The sequence below is a fragment of the Lethenteron reissneri genome, chromosome 12 (assembly GCF_015708825.2).
Source record: "Lethenteron reissneri isolate LAM-NWPU_2019-01 chromosome 12, ASM1570882v1, whole genome shotgun sequence".
In the NCBI taxonomy this organism is placed as follows: Eukaryota; Metazoa; Chordata; class Hyperoartia; order Petromyzontiformes; family Petromyzontidae; genus Lethenteron; species Lethenteron reissneri.
Genome location: NC_083790.1, coordinates 7,853,510 through 7,877,529, shown reverse-complemented (window position 1 = coordinate 7,877,529; position 24,020 = coordinate 7,853,510). Strand labels below are relative to the sequence as shown.

Sequence of the window (24,020 nt, the reverse complement as noted above, 5' to 3'; positions counted from 1 at the left end):
GCCTTTGCGATTTGCTAATCGCATTGTTTAAAATTGCGATATCGATTTGAAATCGATTAATCGTTCATCCTTCGTCTCAACCACACTGAACGAACGCCCCCAGTTCACAGCACGCGTCTTTCTGCTCCACTGTAGAATTTCCCTCCCCATCGCCGTCTCTCTCCTCCCAATCTCAATTAAAGAAACTGTGTTTACAACTCTTACTACAAATTTGATGGTGCTGTTTGTTTCTGGCCGCGTGACGTTCTGGGCCTTTTCTCAGCACCTGTGTTTTAAGATAACGACACGGATGTATCGGGGAGAATCGATGAGCGCTTCAAACGTCATCAGATTCCTCCTCGATAAATAAATATTCTGACATTTATTTATTATTTGGTACTTGCTTATATTTTTTCTATCTTGATGTTATATCGGATTTTGTAAAATTGTTTATGTAACTCGGTGACCCGCCCCGACTGGACATCTGTGCAAACGAGCATTATAGCTCATCGGATTCCTCCTCCAGTATAAACATTCCGATTCTCTGTATCCGCCGTGGAGTGGAATCCCCCATACGGGGAACGCTGTGGTTGCAGGACTCGCCCCCCACCCACACACACACTGGGATATACAGGGACCGTCCATAAATGACGTCACGCGATTTTGGACGATTTTTGACCCCCCCCCCCCTCGTCACACGGCGTCACAAAAAGTCAGACCCCCCCCCCCCTCAAATATGACGTCACAAAGCTCTGCCCCCCCCCCCCAAAATAAAACATGCTTCAAATCGTTTTAAACTATTGTCATTGTAGTGCGTATTTAATGTGGCGCTGCACTCTGATGTTGTAGGAGTGTTGTTATATAAATTTGCGTTGTTATAACAATTCTATATTATTTTTCGATTTAAAGCTTGTTGTGGCCGAAAGATCGTGAGAATTTTATTTTATTGTTTTATTTTATTATTTTATTATTTCCCTTCTACGTGACTTTACCGAAAGAACCAAGAAGATGAATTCTATATCCATTTAAAGTTGCACATTTTGATGTGACGTCACATTTCTCAACCCCCCCCCACCTGGTCACACATCGTCACAAATATCTGACCCCCCCCCCCTCCTAGGTGCGTGACGTCATTTATGATCGGCCCCACACGATGGTGCAGCAGGCGCATCTACCAGTCGTCTCGGTCAGCCAACCCCTGGGCACCTGCTGGGTCTGTCCCGAGACCTCCCTGCCAGCAGCGAGCCTTTGACACTCCACGTGGCCTCTAAGTGCACCTGGCCTGGCACCAGGCGCCCTGGTGACGTCACAGTCACTAAGTGGCGTCACGAGACTTTCGTGACCCACTCTAGCCACTAGAGGCCGCTGCATTAAAATTAAAATAAACCCTCGCACTCGAATTACAGGATTAGAATTGCCAAGTTTATTTCGGTTATGTTATTTGTAACGCGACCGGAGAGAGAAGATTTTTCTGTTTTTTCCTGGATTTTCCTGTTGTGCGTAGTCACTTTAAGATGTTATTTGTTCATGTTCTTGCTTGTTGCGGTTGCACCCGAGTCAATAGCCGCATGGCTCACAGAGCTTAACAGAATAAATGAAACTGAAAAGCGATGACGTCACGCCGCCCCTCTTTCCGCAGTGACCTCATTGGTAACTGAGCCGCGCGCGTGACGTCATCGCGCCACCGTCGTGTGCGCTATGACGTCATTTTCCTTTCGCGGCGTGTGACGTCACGCCTTCGCGAGGCATGCGCGTGTCTCCGTAACCCGCAGGGTGATCAGAATAGTGATTGTAGCAAAGTAGTCGTAGCGTACTTCATATATATTTTAAAATAGAACGTTGAATTTCATAGAACTGTTATAGCGCTTGGGAAACGTAACTTGTAGCACTGGCGCGAGTGTGGAGCCCCCAGGGGGCCGTGGTTGCAGCCTGACGGAGCGAGTGGGTAGCGAGCGGGCCCCCCAAACCACCAGGCCACCAACAACAACCACCAGGCCACCAACAACAACCACCAAGCCACCAACAACAACCACTAACAACAACCACTAGGCCACCAACAACAACCACCAGGCCACCAACAACAACCACCAGGCCACCAACAACAACCACCAAGCCAACAACAACCACCAGGCCACCAACAACAACCACCAACAACAACCACCAGGCCAACAACAACAACCACCACCAACAGCCACCAACAACCACCAACAACAACCACCAAACCACCAACAACAACCACCAAGCCAACAACAACAACCACCACCAACAACCAACAAGCCACCAACAACAACCACCACCAACAACCAACAAGCCATCAACAACAACCACCAACAACAACCACCAAGCCACCAACAATAACCACCAACAACAACCACCAAGCCACCAACAACAACCACCAGGCCACCAACAACAACCACCAAACCACCAACAACAACCACCCAACCACCAACAACAACCACCAGACCACGAACAACCACCAAGCCACCAGACCAACAACAACAACCACCAGACCACCAACAACCACCAAGCCACCAGACCAACAACAACAACCCCCACACCAACAACAACCACCTAGCCACCTACAACAACCACCAGGCCACCAACAACAACCACCAAGCCACCAGACCACCAACAACAACCACTAGGCCACCAACAACAACAACCACCAAGCCACCAACAACAACCACCAGGCCACCAACAACAACCACCAAGCCACCACCAACAACCACCCAACCACCAACAACAACCACCAGGCCATCAACAACCACCAAGCCACCAGACCAACAACAACAACCACCAGACCTACAACAACCACCAAGCCACCAGGCCACCAACAACAACCACCCAACCACGCCGACTGGGTTGGAGGTTGGAGGAGACCCATGGTCGTCGCGTGAAACATTCACAACTCTCGAGGACCGCTGCTCTCGCCGTGATGATGTCGGGGAAAGCGACGACGTCTCCGGCTGCCGGCGGCACTTTGTTCATCCTGAACCATCCCAAGGTGCGCCCGGTTCACTTGTGCAGAGGATAAGAACGGGGTCCGAGTGTATTCCAAGTTTATTGCTGTAATACGGGGGGATGTTGTTGTTGTTGGTCACATCGCGTAGATATCTAAATGTGTCGTTAAACCCGCCACCACCCGACACAGCCAACTAGTAAGGTTTGTCACGTAAACAGAACGTGGCCAATTCGTTACTGGTACAGCACTACACCCGGTGTGTTGGAGAGCCAAGCCAAGGCATTTACAATCTGAGTGCGACGTTTTTGTGGATGATATTGGTCGCGAAAGCCTGCGTGTTAAACTGAATTTCTGTAGTTGTGATAGGTTGAGTGATTACCTGAAGTGACTCAATGGTTGAATGATTAGATGTGAATGAATGAATGGAACGAGTGATTGCAATTTAATGAATGAGTTGAATGATTAGAAGTGAATGAATGGATCGAGTGATTGCAATTTAATGAATGAGTTGAATGATTAGAAGTGAATGAATGGATCGAGTGATTGCAATTTAATGAATGGGTTGAATGATTAAAAGTGACTGGTGTGGCTGTCATGAACAATTGAGTGACATAATGAATGGGGCGAGTGGCTGGAATTGACTTAATAAATTGGTTGATTGCATGATAGATGAATGGGAGTCGTTAAAAGTGATTGGGTTGAGTGTAAGTAAATGAATGGGTTGAAATGCCACTGTAATAGTTGCATTGATAGATGAGAACTTACAGAATGAGTGGGTTATTTTTTCACAATATTCTTATTGATTATAAGTGAATGGATGAATAGGTTCACTAATCCAAAGTGAGCAGACTAGTGTTTCACAATAAGTGAATGACCTCAGTGATTGACAGCGATTGAAATGTTGAGTCACGAGTAGTGAAAGAGATATTATAAATTAATGAACAAGTTTTGGATTAATAAATGGAATGCATTCATTGGTGGACTTTGATGGGTTTTCATGAGCCGTGATAGATGGAAAGCCGGTTTGCATACCTGTCACCCCCCTTATCAGTGGCTACCTTATAACAGACCAATTCAGAACCTTATAAATCTCAACGTTCATCCTACAAGGTCCCATCACAAGGGAGAAACACAAACACATAGACAAACAAAAATCCCTGTATTGAAACGGCTGTATGGACCTGTACAAGAATATGGGTAAACCGTATGGGTTCACAGGTATGGGTTGGTTCCTACTTTGTGAAGCTAACCAGCTATAAATGGAGCACACTACCACTGCAGGTGATACATTCATGTCAACTTCATTGCCTCTTTGTGTCTGCAGTACAAGGAGCTCCTGGACTTGAAGGTGGCCGAGGAGAGCGAGGCATTCACGACGCTTGTCGTTTACCTTGACCTACTGGAAGGTGACTCAAGCAACCAGATAGTGCAGAATACGTGTGATTAGTGCATTAGCAGTGGTGAAAAGGCACAACAAACAAAAGACTCAAAAACACATTCGTCAATAACACAGCCCGAAACAGGAACATTATAGAATGGGCAACATTTCGGGTAATGGCCATCCTTCATAGCGGAGAGATGGAGAGGCCAGATAGTTTGAACAGTCGTCGGAGACTGCACAATACAAAACATGTGGCCCTGTTAAATATGTTTGAAGAATGTTTCTAGATGAACATTCTAGGGACAAAAGTTGTTGTTGCCCTTTGCATCATCTTGGGATTCGTTCGCATGTAGATAAATTATATTGCCTTGTTGAGTTCCAATATTTATCTGGGTTGACACAGCCCATCACCCCCTTTTGGCTGATAATTTGAGCGCCGCTAAATGAGCATTACTTGGTAGGAAGTCAGCAGTGATTCTTACATGGATAGCCTGGCCCCTGCCTTGGAAATGATGTTCATCAGAGGGATTGCCTCGTAAAGATGAGCACTGCTTGTTGATGACCTAATCGCCCCGCATGTGCCCTATCTCATCAGATCTCAGAAGCATGTCGACAAATTATATTGCCTTGTCGAGTTCCAATATTTATCTGGGTTGACGCAGCCCGTCACCCCCTTTTGGCTGATAATTTGAGCGCCGCCGAATGAGCATTACTTGGTAGGAAGTCAGCAGTGATTCTTACATGGATAGCCTGGCCCCTGCCTTGGAAATGATGACTTTCCACAAAAAATGTTCATCAGAGGGATTGCCTCGTAAAGATGAGCACTGCTTGTTGATGACCTAATCGCCCCGCATGTGCCCTATCTCATCAGATCTCAGAAGCTAAGCAAAATTGAGGCTGGTTAGTACTTGGATAGGAGACGATTGGGGGTTATAAGATGTGGTACCAGGGGCACATATTTGATTGTTATCCCCTCGTATATATGAGGGGGGTTCCCCATACTCCTAAATCCTCCCTTATGCCAAACACTCATCGTAGGTATTTATTAAACATCTCAATGTAGGAACTTCTTAGTAAGAAGTATTCAGACTGGGTGAGAACTTCCTCAGTAAAGGGCATCATTATTATTATTGTAGTCAATTCATCACACTTTTCAGTACACTGAGGACACCTACTTCATGAGGCCAGGATATATGCATGTTGAACTTCTTTCGCACTGTACGTAGCCAACCGTGCTAATCAGAGGTGCGGGGAAAGGACAACAAACTAAACGCAAAAATCAGTTCTCAAGAAATTATTTTCAATCTAGATGATTTTATAGTGCATAGCTCCAGTGGATTCCTAACATCGGAAAGGAAGACCATTCCAGACGGCCGCAGAAACGAATCTGAAAGCACGTGATCCCCCAAGCCGCTGCTGCGATGATGACCGGAGTTTGCATGATGGTTTACACCCCTTGAGACGCGTGGTGAGGTTGACAGCTACAGGCGGTCAGGATGAGAGACGTGGTGAGGTTGACGGCTACAGGCGGTCAGGATGAGAGACGTGGTGAGGTTGACAGCTACGGGCGGTCAGGATGAGAGATGTGAGGTTGACAGCTACGGGGGGCCAGGATGAGACGTGGTGAGGTTGACAGCTACAGGCGGTCAGGATGAGAGATGTGAGGTTGACAGCTACGGGGGGCCAGGATGAGACGTGGTGAGGTTGACAGCTACAGGCGGTCAGGATGAGAGACGTGGTGAGATTTACAGCTACGGGCGGCACGTGTTTGCAGTGCGCTGCTGGACGGAGGTGAACACGGCGGCGGCGCGCGAGCTCGGCCTGCTGTACGTGACGGGCCGTCCGGCGGCGGGCAAGCCGCTCACCGTGGTGCTGCCCGTGTCCTCCCAGGCCTCCGTCAGCCACTGCCGGCAAGTCACAGACGCCTAACACACAAAATTCATCCACGCTCGAGGTGAGGCATATGACACCAATTCATGGACACTGCTGCCATTGCAGGATTCACGAGATCATGAAGCACACGTGCGTGGGCACGGAGCCGGCGAGCGTCACGCTGGCCATCGCGGAGAGCGATTCCACGGTGGTTTACTACCGGCTGACGGACGGCCTCGTCACGCCCGAGCCCCCCGACTGCGTCGAGGACATGGACAACAAGCAGTGGAGGCGGCGCCGACGACGCCAGCAGCGCTGAAGCACAAGCCCAGAGCGTCGCCCTCGCACGGACAACGCCGCGGTGGGGGGGGACGGATCCGCGCAACCCGGTGTGACGCACGCAGCGACAGATTTGGCGTCGACGTGGGTGCGGCGCTGGCGGGTCAGAACAGTCGCCAGATCTGAGCGACCCGCATCCAAGGAGGCGCAACGGAAGCGCAGCGCTTTGGGAGAGAGTGTACGTGACGGCAAGCAAAATTGGACCTGCATTAAAGAGGCGTAAAACCTGCACGTGTCACCGCACCCAGGGATGAGCCATGCTTCGGGATTTTAAGAGCAGAACAGAGGCAGGGGGTTTCACTGTGGTCTCGCGGATACTGAGGAGGCAAGGGTAAATAATAGACTCGTAATGATTCAACGATTGAAATCAGTTTATTATGCTCGCGATGCAGTCAAATGGTGCATTGAGGAATCGACTATGATTTGTAAGCATGATGCTAATGTACTTTTAGGTTCGAAGAAATGGAACATAAACGATGCAAAACATGCAAGAAATACGGTGCAAATGAGACATTGCTAACAGGTCAAATAAAGGAATCAATTCGTGATCCCACATTTTGAGGGCTCAGTCTCCAGGAGGGGAAGTGAATCGTTGGATGCCCAGTAAATTGCACTGACCGGCCCACTATTGCTTTTAAATTCTGCTGATAACCTGTTACGTTTGAATACACTGCCACATCAATTATTCCCCAAAAAACTACTTCCTAGAGAATACTGAACATGAAATTGTTGATTATCAATTTTTCAATTCGGTTACGCAGTTTAGCTATGTTGGGCATTTTGTTTTACGCAACTGTATAACTGTATTCAACTTTCATTTTCTAATTGTTTCATGTTTAAGTACTGAAGATGCTTGACAAATGTTTACGATAAACTCACATCTCTGTTACTCATCGCATTGCCTTCTGTTGACACTAAATGGTGTTGCACTTTAGACGGTATTTGTGAAGATAGAAGTAACAAGCTGGGAAGATAGTTATTTAAAGGAGCTTAATGCATGTGTAGTGTCACAACTCCGGAGGCTTGTCTTGGAGGCACACTTATTTATTGTAACACACCGTACGGGAACTCAACGTATACTAGCGTGCCTGATACCAGTCACGCTCTCGTATAACACACCGTACAGAAACACTACTTATGGCTAGCGTCCCTCACACTGGTCATGCTCTCGAGCCCTCCGGCTATCCATTACCGAGGGGAGGATATCTCTCTCCCGAGCCCTCCGGCTAACAATTACCTAGGGGAGGCTATCTGACCCGACCTAGCCAGGGTGCGGGTCCCAACCACTGGCCGCTCAGACCCGGCCCTGATAAGGACGTCGGGTCAGGGGCTCCAGGGTCCTAGCTGAGCTGCTCCGTCTTCTGTCTTCGCTCCGTCTTCGTACTGGCTCCCGAACCTCTAGAGGTCCGTTATCAACGCTTTTCCACCGAGGGGCGGGGCTGTGTGGGATCCAAAACCACCCCGCAGCCCCCACCCGTTGGGAGGGGCTGTGTGGGATCCTGGGACATCCCACAGCCCCTCCTGCTCTGGGACTCGGGATACTGCAACTGCCCCTGCAGGTACAGTGAGGGAAACAAGTATTTGATCCCCTCTCAATCAGAAAGATTTCTGGCACCCAGGTGTCTTTTATACAGGTAACGAGCTGAGATTAGGAGCACTCCCTTTAAGAGTGTGCTCCTAATCTCAACTCGTTACCTGTATAAAAGACACCTGGGAGCCAGAAATCTTTCTGATTGAGAGGGGGTCAAATACTTATTTCCGTCATTAAAATGCAAATCAATTTATAACATTTTTGACATGCGTTTTTGGATTTTGTTGTTATTCTGTCTCTGTTCAAATGAACCTACCATTAAAATTATAGACTGATCGTTTCTTTGTCAGTGGGCAAACGTACAAAATCAGCAGGGGATCAAATACTTTTTCCCTCACTGTAAGTGTCTGCAGTCCCTCCCCGTTGCCCCACATAGCCCATTTATACCCCTACATGTGCATATTCACTATGCTTGCGGGGCAGAATAACATTACTTTTAAGACTAAGAATTGTTTGCTTGAAAGTGTCTTGTTGCCAATCGTGTCCAAAAACTATTGTAAATCTGGGCTTTTTGTATTGGCAAGCTGTGGCGAGTTTAGTAGTGAAAACATGTTACCAAACAGATGGACAGGCATCATTATGCAGGAATGTTAATTCGCAGTTTAATTTCGGTCGATAAAACTATACAGACTCTTGTTAGTATGACAATTGTATAAGTTTCATCACTCTAAACCTTCGCAAATCTTTCACGGCATTGGCAACGCATCACACCGAGATTTGGGAGTCCCCGGGTGTTTGGCAACATCTCAGCTGTGATTGTATCGATTTGAATGCCTCTGTAATCCACTTGCCAAAGCGCCTGCACATGGCGAGTGTACGTGACCTGTGGTGCAATCCATACCAAACTCTTTGGTTCTTTCGGTAAAGTCACGTAGGTATAAAATCAAATAAATCACGACGTTTCGGGCGCAACACAAGCGTCCATCATCAGGTGGGAAAGCATTGTCTGCTGCTGAGGCAGACTGTTTTAAAAGGTTTGAAATGGGTGTACATCAAGGGTCATAAAGAAGTGGCCGGGGCTAGTGATGTTCATGTGACAAATTAGCATGATGTTAATGTGAGAAATTTGCATGATGTTAATGTGAGAAATTAGCATGTAACTGTAAGATAGGAGGAGAGCGGCCTCCTGGACGAGGGCATGGAAGTGGCTATGTTAATGTGATGGATTAGCATGTTCTGAGAGCAGCCTCCTATTCCATTTACGATCTTTGAATCGACGTGTGTGGACTACGCGCTATGGCTGTGTCCAACACGTTGAACAGCTTCCCCAGACGTGGATGGCTTGCGAACTAACGTGCATGCTTCCAAATCAACGTGCCAAACATTTTTAAATTCTATGATAGCCGGCACAAAATGCTCTGCAATACTGTAGGGTTTTTTCTCCAGTCTTAGAAATATTATTTTAACGAAGACACGACTTAAATTTCGATTTAAAGCTTTCGTGACTGCAGGGATTCATATTCTTGGTTCTTTCGGTAAAGTCACGTAGAAGATAAATAATTAAATAATACGAATAAAACAATAAAATTCTCACGACGTTTCGATTGCAACACAAGCAATCATCATCAGGTGTGAAAACCACCGCCACTTTTTAAAAATGTTTTTGCTGTGGTTTTCACACCTAATGATGACTGCTTGTGTTGCAATCAAAACGTCGTGAGAATTTTGTTTAATTTTATTATTTCCCTTCTACGTGATTTTACCGAAAGAACCAATAATATGAAGACACGACTTTCAAATATCGCTTGCAAAATGTTGCTTTATATAGTAATAAGGACACTCTTGGTGGTTTGCTGACATCTAGTGGTAAAAAAACGTGTGTGTGTGTGTGTATCGATCAATCTGATGTCAATTCTTGTTTAATAATAGAGGGCACCTTTATGGACACCCAATACTTTTGCTGACCTTACCAATTGGCAGTCTCGCAGCTCCTTCATAACGTACAGTTTAAAAATGACGTTTTTCAATGCAATTTTTTTTCATTTGGTACTGGCGAATTTGAGATTCGAGTGTTTTTTGACAACTTTTGTACATACGATGGGTCCCCTTGCTTAGAGACCACAAGGGCAATGGGTGAGCGTGAGCCCTAACTAACCACAGAAGAAACCCGCAGTGGTTCGGCCGTGTTACATGACACGGCATGGACTGGACCAGCCTGAGAGAGGCTGTTGTACGGTCTGCAGATAGCAGAGGATCTTCTTCTTTCGTATGGATTAATAACAGCAGATTAAAGATGTAATTGTCGATTATTAATTTAAATTTTTTACCTACGTGACTTTACCGAAAAAACCTAAGAATATGAATCCTTGCAGTCACGAAAGCTTCAAATCTAGAATTAATTGTCGATTTGTTATCCATTCAATTGTCTGTACATAAGCAGGGTGGATCTCCTCCATTCCTCCTTTAAAGCCGAGAAGACAGCAGCGAAGTGTTTACGATGTGGTCCATGATTTGCGATTCGTGGACGCACTCGCAGGCCGCCGAATCTTTGATGCGCCATTTGTGGCATCAGGTGGGCGCATCGGCCATGCCCGGTCCCGATTCGGTTGATGGTCGATCACACTGGTCAACAACAACAACAACAAAAAACTTTTTTTCTGGCCTGGATTTTTGCAGCTGTTTTAGACTAATTTCAGGGTGCTGATTCTAAATCTGATCTCAGATTTGCTCTATCAAATCTCATTTTTATGCTATCGGCATACCCCATTTTCATTGATTTTACCCGAAATTAACTCTGTCACTTATGATTGCAAGTTGTTGCGAGTCAGTGACTGCTTTAGTGTTAAAATGTGGTGCTGTATTTTTAGGATAGTGTTTTTATAATATCATTTTATGTAGATATCCACATTTATTTAATATTATTCTTCTGCAGTTTTTATTGAAAATGCAATATTTGATATCTCAAAAACCTGATGCGATAGACAAAAACTGATGCCAGATTTGGAATCAGCAACCCAAAATTACATTAAGCCCGTTGGAATACCTTATGTCAGAAAAAGTGTGTTAAAACCAGTGTCATCGGCGGCGTGGAAGGTTGAATCGCAACTCTCCATGGTTCCCCACGGCCGATTGATTGGCGAGCACAAGTCGCTCAATTCAAGTGTTCACCTGGCTCCACCTTGTGGCCGTATCCGCAACGTCAACACGCAAAGCCCCGATAAGGAGACTTGCGCCCCTGCAGTAGCTGTCATGTCGACAGATTAAATCAGTATCATCCTCTTCTTGGTTCTTTCGGTAAAGTCACGTAGAAAGGAAATAATAAAATAATAAAAATAAAATATAATAAAATAATTCTCACGACGTTTCGGCCACAACGCAAGCAGCCGTCCTCAGGTGAAGAACAGGACGCTGTCTTTCCGACAGACCTGTTCTTCACCTGAGGACGGCTGCTCGCGTTGTGGCCGAAACGTCATGAGAATTATTTTATTATGTTTCATTTTTATTATTTCATTATTTCCCTTCTACGTGACTTTACCGAAAGAACCAAGAAGATGAATCCCTGCAATCACGAAAGCTTTAAATCGAAATTCAGTATCATCCTATTAAAACATAACTTTTCCCTTGAACGCTTTACATTTGACATTATTTATGGACTGTTATTTTGCAGGTCCTGTTTATATCCAGTTTAGTGTATAAGGTGCATGTTTAAACCGCGACAAAAATTACCCATCTAAAAAAACGTTCAAACTAGGCACCGTATCACAATGTTAGCGTTTCAACCGTTGTCGGAATTCAGCAATGGTCATTAAGCCTTACATGGGCTGCCGATATCATCCCATGCAGAATTTATTTCCTCCCATTGGAGCGATTAGAGAACACATTCCACTCGACTCCACGCAACATGCAAATAGAGTGCAGTGATGCTCCATAGCTCACTTATTTATTTGAAGTTCACTTATTGAAACTTTGCAGGCCAACACGAGAAGACAAAAACACATGACCTCAGACCGACAAGGCTGAGGTTGTTTTTTTTATCATTTATATAACATTTTTATGGAGACGCTCTGCATAGTTCAAAAATAACTAAATCTAAACCTGCAGTGAAGAGTAAACCTGCATGACCTGCATAAACAAACATTAATTGAATTGGGGAAGCTTGACTTCTCAAACAAATTAAACACATTCCTGCGGAGGGCTGGTAGAAACGTTGGGTTGCTCGGTCAACGGCGGCGTGGTGTATTTCGCAAAGATGCCCGACTGTGAGGGCGGGCACAAGCCGGCGTGAGTAGGTTAAACGTTGAGTTTTATAAGGGCACCACGGGGTGATCAGCCCCTCCCCACCCAGCCCCACCCCTCACCCAACCCCACCCCTAACCCAGCCCCACCCCTCACCCAGCCCCACCCCTCACCCAGCCCCACCCCTAACCCAGCCCCACCCCTCACCCAGCCCCACCCCTCACCCAGCCCCACCCCTCACCCAGCCCCACCCCTAACCCAGCCCCACCCCTCACCCAGCCCCACCCCTAACCCAGCCCCACCCCTCACCCAGCCCCACCCCTCACCCAGCCCCTCCCCACCCAGCCCCTCCCTGCACTACAGATGGACGGGCACAATAATCCCCCGTGGGCTGGTGGAACCAGTGGGTTCCTACCAGTACAACTCACGATATTCATCCTTGGCCACTTGTTGCACTTCATCTAAGGGTGACAGCAACAAAACCGGGGAGAAACTCAAAGCTGCGACAATAGCAGCTCGCGCTATCGAGCATCACGGAATTAATGTGCGCAAAAAGCCCGTCTCGTTGGACCCGAGCAACACACGGAGCTGAGAACATGAGCCCCAAGCCAACAAAGCAACGCCGCTTCCCATGAATATCTTGGCCACTGTTAAGCATAACAGCGGCGATTGAGTACTAACAGTTCCCGGCCAAGTGGCGTGGTTCGTCACTGTCGATTCGTTGTTCACGACGCTTTTGCCAGAAAATGTCAAAAATGAAGCCAAGGCGGTGCACTGAGATCACTTCTGTGGACAACGCACCTCTGCAAATATTCGTTGTGGCGAAGTGGAATTGTCACGTGATGATACCAGCGGCTGCGTGTCGTGTATATTGATGCACATTCCTGTCGCAAGTAGTTGATCTCACAAACGGTCTCCGCAAACATTCCATTCCATGGACATTGCTCCAATTTGCACTTTTGTGAATGAACTGCATTACTATACCATGGCGGAAATAAAAGTCCAAACGTCAATTCGTACAAAAAATTAACCCGTAAGAACAAAGTTTTTCACTATAAATCCTTTATATGCGTGGCATCGGGGCGGCTAGAGTCCTCTCGTCCACTGGCTTGAGATGGATGCCACCTATGGGTCAGATGATTGTGTGCCACCATTAACCAATTGGTAAATAAATATTTAAAAAATTTCCCTAAACAGTGTAAAATTTTTGAACTTTTTTTTTTCACGAAAATGCATTGAGTCTGTGTGCAAAATGTCAGCTCGATTGGATCACGGGAAGTGGGTTAAAAAACGACCAGAAGATTTGCACGGCCCTAAGCAAGCAAGCAAGCGAGTGAACTTAATATAAAGGATTTTAAAAAAAGCCAGAAATGTCTTGCTCAAATGGGTTGCAGCGGTGCTCATCTTGTTTCCAGCTCCGAGACAGTGTTGACAATGTCATTCCTATGCTGTGGATGAGTCTCTATAACCAGTGGCGGCTCATGCAAAATCTCTCAGGGGGGGCAAATGTCTGGATGATTTATAAGGATAAGGTCCACCCATGCAAAGGATAAATTAACAGCTTAAGCATGTAAAGGCAACTTCACTTCTTTAATATTAATGAAAAATAAAGTGACTCTTACAATACATCTTGTTTGTTTCTATACTCACTATTAATACAATCCACTCAAGTTTCTTTTATTAAAGATTCCACTAGGTGGCGACAAATAAAATTGTTGACTGAAACGTGCTTACGTATGATGACGTAAGCACGTTAGTGCGAGCCCTCCCGGAAGCCAGAGAATGCATTGCAGCGCCCCCCGTTCGAAAAAAAACATCTTTGAATGTAAGTCTATGGGAACACTGGGCGATTCTCAGCCGGCGTGAAATCGCCCAAAAAGAGGCGGTACTCCACAGAACGTGACATGACGCTGATTGGACTATATCCAGAGGCACAGTGACGGCTAGCGTGACTGTGGTTGAATGACATTGGTGGTGCGTCGCCCAATCGCCCTAATGAAGAAACCGCCCCTGTCTATAATACAATCACCATCGACTTCCTCAGAGGTACCTATTTTATCGACCCCAAGTGATGAGACAAATTAATCTCCCAATGATGATGTTATATCTTCCGATTGCGAGTCATTTGCTCGCTCTACCGCTGAGCCACCTGGCGGATTGATTTCGCAGCTGATCTCCGTGAGTTATTTTGGCCGTCAACACCACACTTGGAAACATTGGTGAAAGGCTCACTTTCTCATACAACTCTTGCACCAAACTATGGTGCCAATTCCACCTCCTGGCTTTGACATTACTCAAACAAACTGCTGTACCATCAACCCCATCAGAACATCAACAGTGCGACGGTGGAGATTTATCTTCTTGGTTCTTTCGGTAAAGTCACGTAGAAGGAAAATAATAAAAATAAAACATAAAATAATCTAGTAATATATTATTTTATTATGTTTTATTTTTATTATTTTCCTTCTACGTGACTTTACCGAAAATAAAACATAAAATAATCTAAAATAATATAGTAATATATTATTTTATTATGTTTTATTTTTATTATTTGCCTTCTACGTGACTTTAGCGAAAGAACCAAGATGAATCCCTGCAGTCACGAAAGCTTTAAATCGAAATGTGGAGATTTATTTTATACCTACGTGACTTTACCGAAAGAACCAAAGAGTATGGATTCTACGCATTTCCCATGAATATGCTAAATTCCTCTTGATATGCACATTCTTTTTGTTAAGGCGCTCTTCTTGCACCTCCAACCCAGCGTATATATAAGCTCCTAGCTTGGCAGTGCCTCATTCTTCACCTGAAGACGGCTGCTTGCGTTGTAGCCGAAACGTCGTGAGAATTATTTTATTGCTTTATTTTTATTATTTTATTACTTCCCTTCGACGTGACTTTACCGAAAGAACCAAGAAGAAGAGTATGGATTCCTGCAGTCACGAAAGCTTCAAATCAAGATAGGATATATTAATCGCGCATTCCATCAACTGCACCGATCGTTCGTTTCTCAAGTGCCTTTAAACCAGGCGATGCCACTCCGCAGGTGTTATTTGGGTTCCTGTGAGCCACAGTACTGTGGTGTAAAACATTGTGCTTTGGGGCCGTCCATAAATGACGTCACGCGATTTTTGACCCCGCCCCTCACACGGCGTCACAGTCAGACCCCCCTCAAATATGACGTCACAAAGCTCTGCCCCCCACCCCCCAAAAACCATATTTCCATTTTTAAAATAAAACATGCTTCAAATCGCTTTAAACTACTGTATTGTTATTGTAGTGCGTATTTAATGTGGCGCTGCACTCCGATGTTGTAGGAGAAAACACGTATTAAAAAGGCGTTGGAAAGCTTAAATTTTGCATAAAATTCACTTGAAAATTTTCAACGTCGAACTAAAACTGCAGATGTTCAGAAGATTATATTGAAATTATATTAGAATTATAAAATAGTAGAACGAAGCAAAATGGAGAGTACAATTATAACAATCACATTCCACAGAATGAAAAATGTTCAAATGTATGCTTCTCCATTCTCCCATGGAGAAGCAAAATGCTCCATGGAATAAATAAAAGGTGACCTTAGTAAATTTAAATATAGCTAATAATGAAAATTAATCAAAACTAGTGTTGTTACAAATCTATATTTATTTAAAGTTGCGCATTTTGATGTGACCTCTCACCCCCCCCCCCCCTCGTCACAAATGTCCGACTCCCCCCCCCCCCGGTGCGTGACGTCATTTATGGACGGCCCCTTCATTCGGCAGGCAAAGTCACCATTCAGTGGTACCATCTGGTCCATGGTGCAGCACACGCCAAACGTGGCTTTTATCAACGTGCGGTGTTGCATTCCAAGCCACGCGCGGACAAAAAAAACCGCACAAATGAAGCCCGTCCCTTAACAAGGTTTAATGTGAAACGAGGCATGCCCTTTACAAAGCCGCGTTACCAATTAGACTTCAGTTCTGGAATAACGACCTGCAAAACTTCACCAAGGCAACCCATCCCAGCAGAAGGCAATGTTTGTTGTCAAAAATAAATAATTTAAAACTGGAAAACAAAATCAATATTCCCCCTCCATCATATTCTGGTCTCGTATGGCATTACCTACGTTTTTGTATACCAACTATCATTCGGAACCCATTAAAATAAATCGACACTTGAGGTTAACCATGCATTATCTTCTTTTCTTTTCTTTTTAAGTGCGCTAGAAAACAAATATTGGAAATGCACCATGAGAAAAGACCGAAGGGTCCCATTTCAAGTCTCTGCCGAGCGCCCTCTACGTAATAAACAGACGCGTGCATCTTGATGGTAAGAAGTCAAATGTGTTCATGAAAAATAAAAGTATTTTTTAAGCAGGGCTCGTCTAAACAAGGTCCACAAAGCCATTCCCAAACAGGTCAGTCTGTTTAGAAAAAAGGCATTTTTGGAATTACGTGTGTCCTGTGTAATAGACTGTCAGACAGGACAGGCAATGCGAAAGATTCAAGTAAAAAGAAAGATTAAATTTCACTGGCTTGAAAGGGTGAAAAATGCAGAGTTCAAACACGAGGGTTTGTATGCAGATTGCGTGTCCCAAGTCGTCAGAAATGTCGAATGTGGTATTTTTATTTGTTGACCCTTTGCATCTTAACTGTAAATAAACTATATTCTTTAGGTCTTTCCCAAATAATATAAATTCCTGCGGTCACGAAAGCTTTAAGTCAAGATCTAAATAAACTCCCTTACTCCGTCGTCCTCAGCGACAGTGGACGCACTTTCGACGAGTTGTTAAAACGATAGCCGGTGGTTAAGGGTTGACATGTGTAAAGGAACCTCCCCATCGCCCACCTTACCACTTACATCTACGAAGATTTCTTTCTTCAACGTGAGCACCGACATTCATTGGAAAGAAAAGTACATCTCGCAGTAAGAAACCCCAAACCAAAAAGATAATCCTCCGGTCCTAAACCGAGATGTTGCAGATTTGGCAATGGTAAACAAGCTAATTTATTACGACGACGATGATCATACGCGAACTGGACCACGGGCCGTGCACTCTGCGTTAAGCGTACAGGAATTTGCGAGCGCCGTTCTTGCAGTGGGGGCAGCGAAGAGAGTTCGTTCACGAAAATGCGCGAACAGCACCCGAGCACAAGGTATGGACAAATACTGCCGCGGGCACTTTAAAGGACGCGCGATATTAAAAACGTCTCCCCAGTGCATCATGCCACTCGGCATGCGCGCAGGCAGTCGCCGAGGCGCGAGCGGGCGCGCGGCAATAATCCTCTAACACAAAATGCAATTTAAAAAAATGAATTCCAGATCAGCGTGGGCGAGCACGTGGCGAGGGATGTGGATAGACTTGCAGGCTAACGGCCGAGTCGGTGCGCTGCTTTGTGTACTCGCGCGGCCTCGTCGTGCGCAGACAGCCCCCCTCCCTCATGCCTCCACGTTGGGCCTGCTCGTGCAGCGCCCGCGAGCGACAGCCACACTCCACAGCAGATGGGCGCCACGGGTGGACACCGCACGCATTCGCTGCGGGACTCGGGTTCCGTTTGCCGCGTGCGAGCATCTGCAATTACAAACACTACCCGCCCCCTCCACCCCATCTCCACCCCTCACCTCCCTGCACTGGCAAAATCAAATTCGCGTGCGTTTATCGCCAATTGATGCGACCTAATACTGATTTGTTTTTTCTAAACATCCAGTTAAAAAAAAAAACGGTTTGATAGAAAATCGGACAGCAAGCGCCGGTCATGCACTGCTAAGGGGAACACCCAAAAACACAGTCGAGAACCCAGGAGCGGCTAAAAGTAATTTTCAAAACATTTTTGGCAGTTCGAGTGAGGCGAGGACGTGCACAAGTCTGGAAGGGTGCGAGCGCCCCGAAGCTTCGTGACCTCTGCCGTGATCGAAACGTCAATCTTTGGGAGCCGCCGTAGTGTTTAATTTTTCGGCCTTCTCACAAACAGCACCACTCCACCAGCGTCGCACGCATTGGACCACGCCCAACATCCGGCGCTCTCCACCTGAACCCGTTCGACCCCGGGCTCGCGTCCGGCCAGTCTCGATGTACATCAATTCGTTAACTGCTTGGCAAATGTGAAATTGGCAGAGTTAAAGCACATTGAACACAGTAAGAGAGAGAGTACTCGGGGAGGACGGCATTATGAACAACACTATTTTACACCGTGTGTATATACACGTGGTTACATTTTACCCTATTCGCACGCAGTAAAAGGTAGCCATGTGCGTGTATGTACATGTATGGTACTGCATCCAATATGTGTACGCAGCACATATACATACACGTGCGTGTATATACACACAGCAAAAAAAAACAACAAAAACTCTACCCTGACAACTCTTGTAAAATCCCTAGGACTTGCCGGGGGGGGGGGTGGGGGGTGTGAGGGGGGGGGCTACGGCACTGGTCGCGCCGTTTCACGTGCGGCCAAAACCTTCCCCTACGACCCCCCCCCACACCCCCCTGCAGCACATTGAACTCTTGCATCCGGCAACAAGGCCCGGTAAAACCGCCGGGCCAATTGGGCCAGCCAGGGTCTTTGGGGTCGCGGCCGAAGAGGGGGGGGGGGCATATATGATGAGAGTGGGAGGGAGGGGGTAGGGTGGGGGGGACGATGGCGGCCAGGTCAGTGGGGTCGGCTGCTGGGCTCGGCAGCGATGCGCGCGACGGGGGAGCTGTAGCCATTGGAGTGGCCGTTGAGACGCTTCATCAGCCCTCCCATGAGGATGTCCTGGATGTGCTGCACGATGAGGTTGATGGCCACTGTTTGCGAGAGAACACGGGGCAGCAAATATGCGCGTCACTTTGGTCGCGCAAGACGGCACACACACGTTGATCAATCATCGTCGTTTGTCTCGTATACAAAGCAAGGGGGGGGGGGGTATGCAACAGCTTTGGAGGTTAATGTGAAGGGCAAGCCGCTCCTAAATGCCCCAGACTGTACATTTTAGGATAAACGCATTTCATCAGTTTGACTTTCGCGCAACTTTCACTTCTAACCGAGAGCAGACAGGATGAAGAGTGTCGCACCTGCAGGACTGCAGCAAATGAAAGCGTTTAAAGGCTACAAAAAACACTCCGTTGAAGGGACTCTCTCGCCTTGGGGACGCGGGGCCAGAACGCAGCAACCGCTTAAGTTTGACCTACGGTTAAAATTGCCGGATTCGTCGAGTCGGTCAATCCACGCGGGGGTCGATTTACACGAAGCGGCGAGTCCGACGGTCAAAGGCTCAAGGTTTAGGCGGTCGTCAAAGGAGATCAAGATCACATCCTCTCCCCTCCCTTAAAATTACATTAACATTAAGAGTAAATTTAAATTAACCATGTGTCTCTTCTGTATATGTTACTCCAACCTCTTCAGTATCGCAATCTAGTATTATTTTCCAAACCTCTCCCTGCCGTTTCAATGCAATGTGTATTTGTTGCACAGAAAATCCCATTTAGCCAGTTACCCAGCTAGCTTCGGTGGCGACGGCCCGCAGAAGCCACTCAAGTCAGCAGCCACCCAGGAAACTCGAGCCAAAGATCAGTTTTAGTAGTGTGGTGCGTTTCGATGTTGCATGCCATTTACTACACACGACTGTCCGTACACTTTCCTTTATAAATCGGTCAAGGCTCCTATGAAAGGGGCGAGGGAGGGGACATTTTTTTTTCCGGACCTACGTGTTTTGGTGTCGTGCGCATGTTTCGGCATGCTGCACACATGGGCTATAGGTACTGTAACAGCGTTTGCAAGCGCACAAATGAACGCACGCAACGTGTTCACGGCACCGCACTAGTTCGAGCTCGGCCGCGTGAAGGCACTGAACATTTCCAGGTGTTCATCTTCTTGGTTCTTTCGGTAAAGTCACGTAGACCTGTTCTTCACCTGAGGACGGCTGTTTGCGTTGTGGCCGAAACGCCGTGAGAATTATTTTATTATGTTTTATTTGTATTACTTTATTACTTCCCTTCTACGTGACTTTACCGAAAGAACCAAGAAGATGAATTCCTGCAGTCACGAAAGCTTTAAATCGAAATTTCCAGGTGGACAAGAAAAATCAGCGAGAAAAAAAAAACGCTGCGCATGGCGCCATTTACACGCATGGCGCCTGCATACGTGTGCGCACCTACACGTACACATTGCCCTTTTGGCTAAAGGTTGGGGGGGGGGGGAAACATTTACACGCTTCCAAAAGAGTAACCATGGCTCACGAGTCTGCTTCCCGCGCAAAACAAAAACAAACTTTGAAAAGGACTTCTTCAGTTGGTCACGCCTGTCTGCACTCAAGTCGGTTTTGCTAAATACTTTATTTCGAATGCAGATCGGGAAATGTGCGAGTCCATAACGAATCATTATTTATTTCTAAGCCAGACCTTGATTATAGTTGCAACTCTTGATATTCTTTGGTCTTCAGTTTACAACAGATGGCTCGTAAATACAAACTTCAGTTAGGAGCTGAAAGCTGAAGGCTCCTAACTGCACACAGCTCCTCGCTCCCCCTTCTCGTGCATCATCCAAAATCTCTTGCCAGTGCCCGCGAGCAAACGATTTTAAACAGATTGGCAAATGAACTGGTGGTTCTCTACGACCGTCAAATTGCACCATTCGGCCCTGCACAGACAGATTATCGTCGCACCGAACGTAAACAAAACGTTGGCTCGTGCCCCGACACACTACGATCGGGAGGAGTAGTAAAGGATGCTCCACCCGTGAGCGTGACGTGACATGCCTGCGCGCCGACCTAAAGAAGCAATCAAGATGGACATCCAGCAAAGACGTTTGCAGGCAGCTCTGGCACACACAAATTTAAGCTTTTAAAAAATGTTTGTGATGTATTTGTTCAGATTTACTTCTGGAGCTGTCTGGAACACGCTTCCTTCGATATTAGGAAGCCACTGGAGCCATGCACTTTTAAATAGATTGAAAAAATGTTTTTCGTGAGAACTACTTTGTGTTAGAAGGTGTGTTGCCCCCCCCCCCCCCCGCACCTGCGATTAGCACGGTTGGCTACGTACGGTGTGAAAGAAGTTCAACGTGCATTCAGGTCAATGAGTGCGAGCGCTTGAGAGCACGATACTGCATGTGTTCGATGTTTGTGACAACCGGCCCGCGATACGCCCACCAGAATGTGGGTGTGCACAGGTAAACGGTTGCTATTCAAGGGGCTATTGCCCATGTCAACTATTACATATACTTTTTTATTTTTAAGGCAGTGTTATTGACGCATATTAATTTCTGATCAAGGTGCGGCAATGACGATTGAAACGTAAACATACATTGGCTGCACACACTGTGCGCTAATTGAAGACAAGAGTTCAAAGTACGCGAACAGCTATACACAGAGTGAGCTAAGCACTCATGGACGCACCCCACGCCTCCGGCACGAGTGAACACATCTCTCGTGCGGTCTGGGCGTCGCTCGCAAAATGCAAAGACGCAGTCCGCCTCGGGAAATCGGACACGACGCCTTCCCTGCATAGCTTCTATAACACCATCGTGTTCGGCGTGTCATTTGCAATTCTGACGATCGCTGCAACTAGCAAGAAGCTGGGTTAAAGGCAGAAATATCTTCAATATAAAGACAAAAATCCCCTGTTTCGCCTTAACAGACTGTTGGGGCAAGTGCTGTTAGCGAGCACCTATGAAGGCCGGCACGGCACTCGTGGGGGTGGGTGGCCAGCACAAAGCCCGGCCGCCTTCGTCTCCCCAGTGGTGATGTTTTTACACCGCACCAGGTACTCATTTGAGGCCGAGTCAACCTAGGGGAGGCCCAGGACCAGTATTGGCCACGAGTGGGAATCTAACTTGGGTTGCTGGGTTTGTAACGCGGTGCGCCAACCACTACACTACTGCTCCCCATATAGATTACACACACACACACACACCAACTGTAATGGAGACATGATCGTGTGCAAGAGGTAGTTGTTGCACTAAATTAGTGGACTGCCGGTAAAACAATTCACACATTTATTTCCCAAGTAAATGGATGAACAGACATTTGTCCATTTCACGACACATTATTAATATACATTTAGTTACCGGAGCCTAATTGGCCTAAATGCTGCTGGTGGCATGCCTGGCATACTGAAATTGATTCAAAGGTTTGCTCCGTAAATCCTGAAAGGCCAATAGGCTGCAAGATATGAACAGAATTTCATTGTATTCTATAACAGCGGAACATACCTTCGTCTGTTTATTGCGCATTAACCACAAATCCACCAAGGCAGAGTACGCCGATTGTTATACAATTTTGTGGCGTATTGCGATGATTGGGCCCTGAAGGTGATGATGGGAGATCTATTGGCAAGGCAACCGAGTGGTATGTTTACCAGGCCACGATTCTGCCGACTCCTGCCTGCCAAGTCTGTTGTCTGTTGTCACTGGGCCGGCCAAGTGGACCAACAGTAGAGTGTAGGTAAAAAATTAAAATAAATTAATCACGACATTTTGGGCGCAACACAAGCATCCTTCTTCAGGTGGGGACAACTTAGCGAAAGCACAACCACTTAAGCGGTGTGCTTTCGCTACCTACGTAACTTTACCGAAGTCACGAAAACTTCAAATCTAGAAACAGTAGAGTGGGGGCTTGCAATCAGACATTGAAATGTTCAAAATCCTGGTTGGGTGTCGACTCGGCCCCATAATCCCCATCAGGGCCAATAAAACCATCATCACTTTGCGGGAAGTCAACAGCGGTCATCCTGTGTACAAACTCGTCCCCACCATAGGAATGTGGAATTTCCGAAACTGGCTCAGAGCCGCGGAAAATCACCTTGACTTCTTGTGTCCTGTGATCGAGGTACGAGTGAGCAGTGCGTGCGTTGCAGACGTAAAGCAAAGAGGACGCGGCTTACCCATGTTCTCGGCTCCTCTAGGAATGATGACATCTGCGTACTTCTTTGTCTGATCGAAGAAACACAAACTCAGTGTTGCACATTATCGGCAACCCTGTGTATTTAAAAAAACAAACAAGAAAAGTTATACACATCGGCTTTCGCGACCAGTATTATTCATATAGGTTTTTGGATTGGATCGCGTTATTATAAATGTGTCACAACCCTCCACCACCCGACACGGCCAATCAGTAAAACATGTCCCGTTAACAAAATGCCAATTAGTTACTTTGACAGCCCACCGGTGTGTTTGAAGAGTGAATCCACAACATTTAGAATTTGAGTAGTACGACGTTTCGCTGGAAATTATATCCAGCATCTTTGGGCGATTTGCCAGAATAGTGATAGCTACAGACTTAGCGCAGCCTGGAATCGTATTATTAAGTAATACACAATACATATTACAATTCCTTATAGAGGAATCGCATACCAATTAACTTATTACTAATCTATTATATAATTACAATACCCCCCCCACCTCCGCCTCTGATATCGAAACCTGATGGAGTTCAACAATGATGACATCCTGCACTATTTAAGACCTTAAGCAGGTGAATGGCTTCGCCCAAAGATGCTGGATGTAATTTCCAGCGAAACGTCGTACTATTCAAATTCAAAACGTTGTGGATTCACTCTTCAAAACACACTGATGGGCTGAAAAAGTAACCAATTGGCATTTTGTTAACGTGACATATCTTACTGATTGGCCGTGTCGAGTGGTGGGAGGGTTGCGACACATTTATAATAACGCGATCCAACCCAAAAACTTTTATTATGAAGAAAAATGATGAGTGGATCATTTGGTGACGCTTTCAAACACACTTTTATGCTCGTG

The 24,020-nt window shown here is 46.3% G+C and overlaps 2 protein-coding genes across 3 annotated transcripts in view; one reads left to right on the top strand and one right to left on the bottom strand.

Annotated features, from left to right (window-relative positions):
* The first annotated feature begins 1,707 nt into the window (after positions 1-1,707).
* On the top strand, positions 1,708-8,163 carry TSEN15 (tRNA splicing endonuclease subunit 15). Its single transcript, XM_061550621.1, has 4 exons — positions 1,708-2,983; positions 4,266-4,347; positions 6,097-6,232; positions 6,321-8,163. Exons 1-4 carry the CDS (start codon positions 2,915-2,917, stop codon positions 6,511-6,513), a joined length of 480 nt encoding a protein of 159 aa, XP_061406605.1. The 5' UTR covers positions 1,708-2,914; the 3' UTR covers positions 6,514-8,163.
* An 8,023-nt stretch (positions 8,164-16,186) lies between these two features.
* UCK2 (uridine-cytidine kinase 2) overlaps positions 16,187-24,020 on the bottom strand; it is a 28,386-nt gene continuing 20,552 nt past the window's right edge. For both annotated transcript variants that reach the window (XM_061550632.1, XM_061550633.1), the window contains 2 exons: positions 23,147-23,195; positions 16,187-19,072 (listed from right to left, as the gene is read on the bottom strand). In XM_061550632.1, the coding sequence (XP_061406616.1) occupies positions 18,936-19,072; positions 23,147-23,195 (186 nt within the window). In that variant the 3' untranslated portion in view covers positions 16,187-18,935. The remainder of the gene's footprint in view (positions 19,073-23,146; positions 23,196-24,020) is intronic.